This window comes from Oncorhynchus kisutch, linkage group LG14 (genome assembly GCF_002021735.2).
Source record: "Oncorhynchus kisutch isolate 150728-3 linkage group LG14, Okis_V2, whole genome shotgun sequence".
In the NCBI taxonomy this organism is placed as follows: domain Eukaryota; kingdom Metazoa; phylum Chordata; class Actinopteri; order Salmoniformes; family Salmonidae; genus Oncorhynchus; species Oncorhynchus kisutch.
This window is the reverse complement of record NC_034187.2, coordinates 84,363,752-84,372,058: the sequence shown is the minus strand read 5'-3', so window position 1 is coordinate 84,372,058 and position 8,307 is coordinate 84,363,752. Positions and strand designations below refer to the sequence as shown.

General features: G+C 46.6%; 1 protein-coding gene across 1 annotated transcript in view; it reads right to left on the bottom strand.

The window, feature by feature from the left end:
• Positions 1-328: 328 nt before the first annotated feature.
• The window catches only part of LOC109883184 (uncharacterized protein KIAA1522 homolog), a 147,101-nt gene continuing 139,122 nt past the window's right edge, over positions 329-8,307 (bottom strand). The window contains 3 exon segments of the mRNA XM_031789092.1: positions 329-1,957; positions 2,465-5,016; positions 5,018-6,349. Of these exon segments, the coding sequence (XP_031644952.1) occupies positions 1,954-1,957; positions 2,465-5,016; positions 5,018-6,349 (3,888 nt within the window). The 3' untranslated portion in view covers positions 329-1,953.

The window sequence follows — 8,307 nt, the reverse complement described above, 5'->3', positions numbered from 1 at the left end:
TTATTAATTAGCAAAAAAACAACACAAAAAAAACAACTGCTTTGTCATTATGGGGTATTGTGTGTAGATTGAGGACATTTTGTAATGATTTGTTTTATACATTTTAGAATAATGTGACGTAACAAAATGTGAAAAAAGGGAAGGGGTCTGAATACTTTAGTGCACTACTGTTCACAAGGTACGTTCCAAAAGTTGTTCACCATGTAGGGAATAGTTTACCATTTACACTCACTGTTTCCGTAGTTACGATCCACAGGCCTGTGGATTTCATGAAGTAAAACTGACTCTGTAAGGCCATCCACAGAAACAAGACATTTTGATGAATCAGTTGAACTCAAACCAAAGGTTTAATAATTGGTTGTGAAATGACAGACGATGTTAATAATGCTGACGCAGGACTAATAAAGAACGTTGTTTTTAAAGCAACTTAAAGACATATTAATAAAACAGGAAATGGTTAAGTAACAGAAAAGCCATCAATATTGTCTTTTGAACACATGGGAATGGTGTTTACTGTAAGTAACTATAAGGAATAGCCATATTGTGCCTATCTGCTTGGGTTGTGTCCCAAAAATACACTATATTCTCTGGTTTACAACATTTAAACTTAAAAAAAAATATATCGTTTTATTGACACACATCGGATAGGCGCAGTAAAACGTGGTGTTTTACACGGTCAGCCATAGTAGTACAGTACCCCTGGTGCAAAAAAAACTAACAATTATTCACCTTGTCGGCTCAGGTATTCAAACCAGCAAACTTTCAGTTCCTGGCCAAACGCTCTGACCACAATGCTATCTGCTGCCACCATACTACTGTGTGGGGAATGCATGTGCCATTTGGGATGCAGGCCAAGCGATCTAGAATTGGGAAGCAGCTCATTTCGTTGAACGTTAGTTTTCAGAAGGATAAAAGGTTTTCTTGCCTAAACTTTAAAAGCTTCATTATCTTACAAAGTGATTTTTTACATTTTGTAATAAAAAATAAAATAAATTTGACAATAGGTCTAATATATAAACGGTATTTTTTCTCATGCACTACCCTACCTAAGCGTCAATAATTTGTGGGCTAATTGGTCAAAAAACAAAAATAACACATTGATTGACACACACCCCGGATAGGCGCAGTAAAATGTGGTGTTAATTGATTGATTGACACCACAAATGAATTGATTGATTGATCGACGAGATCAAAAGATAAATTCTGGGAATTCCATTAGGAAATAAGATAATTAATGAATTAATAAAAAAAATTCAGTGATTGTTTGTCTCCAAAAGGGAATCTTTATAAAGATTTTTTTTCTTTTAATTGTCGTCTTGTTTTTTCTTTCTCAACTGCAGTGACTGCTACCTTTTTTTTTTTAACCTCTGGATGACCTCTGGATGACCTCTGGATGACCTCTACTACAAGCACAGCCTTTTGTGCTGTATTTACAAAATCCAGCCGCAGTTTGTCCTTTGTCCTGATGGTTGCACTTTCCTAGAGCAGATTAAGGGCTCTCTATTCTATCTGTGGCGCTGAATCGCTTTTAAAGGTATTTTTAAAGGTATTTTTCCGACTGAGCGTTTACGGTGAAGGCAGTCTCCTCTAATGCTGGAACATTGTCTTTAAACTTCCACGATACGGATTGAATACATCCTCACTGGACCTCTGTTTTAGACAAATACTCCCAAAATAAAGCTTTGCTTTGAAAAGAAATGGGGACCAATGCCATCTTTTTTGCAAAAATATAAAGGCCTTTTGAAGACATTTTAACTCTGAGTTGACTCTCTCTCTCTACTCTCATTATTCTCTCTCCCTCTCTCTCTCTCCCCCTCTCTCTCTCTCTCCCCCCCCCATGTTTCTCAGGTTCTTGCAGTCCTTGATTTGTTCATCCGTCTTAGTCCCATTCCACAAGAATCCAGTCTTTTTCAAAAGCGCAATGGTGCTTCCACAATGTTAGACGTCTCCATTTCACCTGGAAAACAGTGGAAATATGTTAAACTTAGAAGTCAGTGCGTCCCAATAGGCACCTTATTCCCTATATATAGTGCACTACCTGTGACCAGAGCCCTATGATATGTTGTGTGTGTGTGTGAGAGAAAGCGTGGTGTTCGTCTTTAAATTATTTATAAGCATTCAATGAAACATAATCACTGCAAGATTATGGGGGAGGCAGGGTAGCCTAGTGGTTAGAGTGTTGGACTAGTAACCAAAAGGTTGCAAGTTCAAATCCCCAAGCTGACAAGGTACAAATCTGTCATTCCGCCCCTTAACAGGCAGTTAACCCACTAGGCCGTCATTGAAAATAAGAATTTGTTCTTAACTGACTTGCCTAGTTAAATAAAAATAAATTTGATGCACTACCTGCATTACTACCTGAAATAAACAAATTACATTTGCTTTACAGCTTGTCTTTTCAAGGAGGTGTAGTTATTAACATGCAGACAAAATCCTATTCTAAGTGTAGCGCTGATGTTCTTACTTGCTCTCCTCTGTCAGTGCTTGCTGGCCCGCAGGTTGCGCTGTTTCTGTCTCTCCGTTAGCTTCTGTTCCCCTTGGAGACGGAGTGCTCCTCAGTGTAGAACACACAGGCTTCTCCAAGGTGTGAGCTGGTTTCTTAGCCACGGGTGGCGGAATTCTCCTCGGAATCCCAGTTCTTCCAACGTTGCCATTAGCGACTGTGGAAGCCATAGATTGTTCGGAAAAGCGCTTGAGTTCCGCAGCTAGGCTCTGCTTTAGGCTCGCCTGTACCTCGGGGGAGGAGGAGGCAGGCGTTTCTATGACAACCTTCTTTGAGCTCCTGGAGAAGATGAAGCTAGCAGTGGTGGTGGTGGGGGTCTTTAGCATCTCACCTCCTTCTGGTAACAATGGGGATAACATTCCTGATTTACCCCCACTGCAACTGGGAATTGAGGTGGAGGATGGCATTCTAAAGCGTGTTGGAAGATTATCTCTGGAAGACATGGCTGCTGTCTTCATTCGGATAGCTTCCTGCATACTCATCGAGGGGGCGATGAGCGTCACCGGTGACGACTTCAGTGGCCGAGGTGTGGATTTTAGTGACAGGGATCTCCGAATTGGTTTTTGGGGTGTTATGTTCTGCGATCCTTGGGTTTGGATTTGGGTTGAACTCTGATCCTGAGCAGGTGGTTTCCCACTGTTGGAATTGTTGTCGTCAGAAAGCGCTTTAACGTAGTCTTCGCCAACGTTGACCGATCTGAGACGTACCATTTGAAGCAGAGAGGGTGTGACCAGTGGAATGTTGGCATCTTCTTTGGGAATAGGGACACTCTTGTGCCTAGACAGAAGCTCTTTGCTCCTGGTCTCTCTGTTCGCCAAGCTGGGCTGTCTCCTGAAGATCACAGGGGGTTGGTTCTCAGTTGGGAGAGGGGGTGGGAGAGGGATGTTAATGGGTGGTGGACGTGGGGCACTGTTAGGGAGCTCAGAGGGCATCAGATCCTCAAATTGTACACGGGGAGGGAGGGGGACATTGATAGGAGGTGGAGGAGGAATACTTGATGGGGGCACCAAGGCTGTTGTCATTGGTGGAGGAGGAGGAGGAGCTTCCTGGTGTGAGGGAGGGACATCCTCTGGTAAGGGCGGGACTTCCTGTGACTCAGGAGAAGTTTCTGTTGGTTGTGGGGTGTCTTGCATTGTGATTGGTTTCTGGGCAGATTGCTTGACCTCTGCCTCTTTTTCATTGGGCTGAACTGGAGAAACGACAGCTGAATCATCTGAAGGAATTAATTGGAGCTCAGCTGATTCAGATTCCTCAAATCTGGTTTCATCAGTTGGGATTAGAGCATTAGAGTTCAGAATCACCCTTTCAGGTTTATCCTCTTTTGGCTCCATTTGAGTGGAAATGGGTGAAAGATCTGTAGTTTCCCCATTCACAGTTGCGACAGTGAAAACATTCACGGTTTCCTTAACCTCCTCCCCATCCAGAGCTATAATGGACGCCTCCTGGACATCAGCGACTGTGTTACATGTCTCCACCACATCTGGCAAGCTCTCCGTCATGAAGGGAGGGGGAGGAGGTGGAAAGTCCATCTCTTCAAAGACTGAATCTGCTGGCTCCTCTGGTGGGGGTGGAGGGGGCCAGCAGGACTGTATTATGGGAATCTCTTCCTCACACTCCTCCTCAACCTCAGGTGGGGGAGGGGCCACAGAGTAGGGAGGTGTCTTAGAAGGAGGTGGAGGAGGGTGGTGGGAAGGGGGAGGGGAGGCTGGAGGGGAGACCCGGTCCACTTTGGGAGGCTCCACGGCAAGGGTCTGTGTAGATTTGGTGGGACTTTCCTCTATAGTGTTTTCAGTAGCACTCCAACCTTCGACCTCCTTAGCTGCTATCTCAACCTCAACTTCCTTAGCGACTACCTCAGCCTGTGGAGAACACTTCTCACTCTTGCTGGGGGACTCTACCTTCACCTCTACTGTGACCTCATCAAATGGCGACTTTTGTTGTGTGTCTGCTGTTAATTGAACTTTAGCTTCTTTTCTATGAGTACTTTTCTTCATGACAGGAGGGGGTTCCTTCTTTGGAATCATTGTTAAACTAACTTGTGTCTCTAGCCTCTCTTCTTGATCCTTGACCTGTGCAACACTACTACTGCTACTACTACTCTGTTCCTGCTTCTGGTCCTGGATCTCTACACTTGCTTTTACCTTCTCTGCGATCACCGCCAGGCTTCCTTGTTCTTTCGTTTGACTTTCTGTGCTCTCCGATACCTCAGGTGCCGGCTCTAACATAGGCTCGGTCTTGTCTCGGGGAACAATGTATTTGCTTTCTGATTTTGTCAAAGTAACTTCTTCTACCGTAGCCTGCTTTTTGTTCGAGCCTTCAGACTCCTTGCTAGCTTTAGTTTGAGGTTCCTGCTTTTGCTCAATCATGGCAGCTTGCTCTTTTAGTTCCTGTTGCTCCTGGAGCTGTGCTAGCCTGTTGACGTTGGGGCAAGGCCCACACAGCAGTTCGAAGGTGTGTCTGTTGTGGACCCAGGTCTCCGGGGGTGGCGGGGAAGGGGCTTTGATTTTGGGGGGGTGGCGGAATGTTAAGCAGCTCACTGATCGCCATGGATGGAGAGAAACGGACCGGGGTCACCGTTTCTGGATCTTCTATTCTCATAACAGCCGGGGGTAGGGAGGCCGGCTGAAGAGGGTTAAAACTGTTTTTCGAGGCCTCTCGATTGACGTGTTCTGAGGTGAGTGAAGACAGGGAGGTGAGCGAAGAGGAGACTGAGGCTGCAGAGAAGGAAGCTCTTGAACCAGATCGTTCCGGTTTGACAGGATACTTCTTCTGTTTACCTGGGGAGATGGAAGGGAGGATCCCCTTGGGGGAAAGTGTCGGTGTACCACTCTGGCTGGAGTACCCACTGGAGGGGGACATGGTCCTTTCAAATGTACCCTCTTCTGATGGGGCTTTCTGGGGGGAAGAGCTGCTGGACACTGGCCCCTCTGATTTGCCACTACCTCCACGGGAGGCCTGTGTGGGACTCAGAGGACTAGATGCTGCGGAAGATCTGGTATCATCTAAAGAGTTAAACCCAGATGATTTGGATTCAGGGGCAGAGCTCTTTGTGATTTCTTTGTAGAGCTCTTTAGAGATCTCGATCGTAACTAAGCTTGTGTCCTCAGCAGCCTCCAACTTCCCACCCGCAGAGTCACTGAGGTCTTTAATCTCCACCACTCGCCTCTTTATCATCTTCTCATGGTGCAGTGAGTTGGTTCTCCTGGGGGGAGCCGGGGGCAACTTGGTCTTCATGATCGACAGACAGCGAGAGAATCTGAAAGAGTCTCCTCCAACATCGCTCATCCCCCCAGATCCAGATAGGACCCCCTGAGCGGTCGCAGTACCAGTACCCCTACTAGTGCTGCTGACCCAGCTAGCGGAGCTTTGTAGGCTCACCTTGTCCTGGTCCCCAGCACCAGGCTTCTGCGGCTGTGTCTCCTGCCCAACGAGGCTCACCGTCTGTGGGTTAGCAAGTCCGAAGCTCCCCTTCGTGGAGGAGATGGCGGAGGAGTTGGACTTGATCGTCTCGGAAGACTGCGAGTGGCTCCAGCTGGATCTTGAAGTCACTGAGTGTGGGGTCACCTTAGAGCCATTGTCACAGGAGCTACTGTCACCATGTGAACCGCTGTCACCGCCTTCATAGCAACCTTCACCGCCCGACCTCCTCGACGACGCAGGGCTGTCCGACGACCCGGACGCCAGGCAGCTCTTGCTGACGGTACGGGCCGTTCCATTACCTTTGTTTCCACGGGTACGGCTGGTGCTGCGGTCAATCTGTATGACGTCGACGGAGGCCGGCAGGTAGGCGTTGGGGATAATCTTAGACATGTAAGTGGCTTGGGGAGAGATGGACATCACCGGACCCTGGGTGGGGGCAAATACAAGGGTCAACATTAGGAGTCATACTATGTAGAGAACTGCAGAGCTGTCATACTATGTAGATATACTGTAGTCTGACCAAATGTGGAGCTGGAGGCCATTTTGCAGCCTCAGCATTCCATTATCTTTCTAAAAATGTTTACTAGCCTGTTCAACCTCTCTTTCATATCGTCCGAAATTCCTAAAGATTGGAAAGCTGTTGCGGTTCTCCCCCTCTTCAAAGGGAATAGCAGATGTTCTGAAAGAGCTGGAAAACCTGGACCCGTACAAATCAGCTGGGCGTGACAATCTGGACCCTCTATTTCTGAAACTATCCGCCGCCATTGTCGAAACCCCTATTACCAGCCTGTTCAACCTCTCTTTCGTATTGTCTGAGATCCCCAAGGATTGGAAAGCTGCCACAGTCATCCCCCTCTTCAAAGGGGGAGACACTCTAGACCCAAACTGTTACAGACCTACATCCATCCTGTTCTGCCTTTCTAAAGTCTTCGAAAGCCAAGTTAATAAACAGATCACTGATCATTTCGAATCCCACTGTACTTTCTTCACTGTGCAATCCGGTTCCCGAGCTGGTCACTGTCAACCACGCTTAAGGTACTAAACGATATCTTAACCGCCATCGATAAAAGACAGTACTGTGCAGACGTCTTCATCGACCTGACCAAGGCATTCGACTCTGTCAATCACTGTATTCTTATCGGCAGACTCAACAGCCTTGGTTCCTCAAATGACTGCCTCGCCTGGTTCACCAACTACTTCTCAGACATAGTTCAGTGTGTCAACAGGAGGGCCTGTTGTCTGGACCTCTGGCAGTCTCTATGGGGGTACCACAGGGTTCAGTTCTCGGGCCGACTCTTTTCTCTCTATATACTGTATCAATGATGTCGCTCTTGCTGCGGGTCATTCCTTGATCTACCTCTATGCAGACGACACCATTCTGTATACATCTGGCCCTTCATTGACACTGTTAACAAACCTCCAAACGAGCTTCAATGCCACACAACTCTCCTTCTGTGGCCTCCAATTGTTTGTAAACGCTAGTAAAACTAAATGCATGCTCTTCAACCGATCGCTGCCCGCACCCACCCGCCCGACTAGCATCACTACTCTGGACGGTTCTGACTTAGAATATGTGGACAACTACAAATACCTAGGTGTCTAGTTAGACTGGTAAACTATCCTTCCAGACTCATATTAATCATCTCCAATCCAAAATGAATTATAGAATCGGCTTCCTATTTCGCAACAAAGCATCCTTCACTCATGCTGCCAAACATACCCTTGTAAAACTGACTATCCTACCAATCCTTGACTTCGGCGATGTAATTTACAAAATAACCTCCAACACTCTCCTCACCAAACTGGATGCAGTCTATCACAGTGCCATCCGTTTTGGCACCAAAGCCCCATATACCACCCACCACTGTGACCTGTATGCTCTAGTTGGCTGGCCCTCGCTACATATTCGTCGCCAGCCCCACTGGCTCCAGGTCATCAATAAGTCTTTGCTAGGTAAAGCTCCGCCTTATCTCAGCTCACTGGTCACCATAACAACACTCACCCGTAGCACACGCTCCAGCAGGTATATCTCACTGGTCATCCCCAAACTTACTTTGGCCGTCTTTCCTTCCACCTCTCTGCTGCCAATGACTGGAACAAATTCCTAAAATCGCTGAAGTTGGAGACTTATATCTCCCTCACTAACTTTAAGCATCAGCTATCTGAGCAGCTTACCGATCTCTGCAGCTGTACACAGCCCATCTGTAAATATCCCATCCAACTACCTACCTCATCCCCATATTGTTTTTATTTTTTTTTTTGCTCTTTTGTACACCAGTATTTCTACTTGCACATCATCATCTACACATCTACCACTCCAGTGTTCATTTTCTAAATTGTAATTACTTCACAACTATGGCCTGTTTATTGCCTTACCTCCTTAC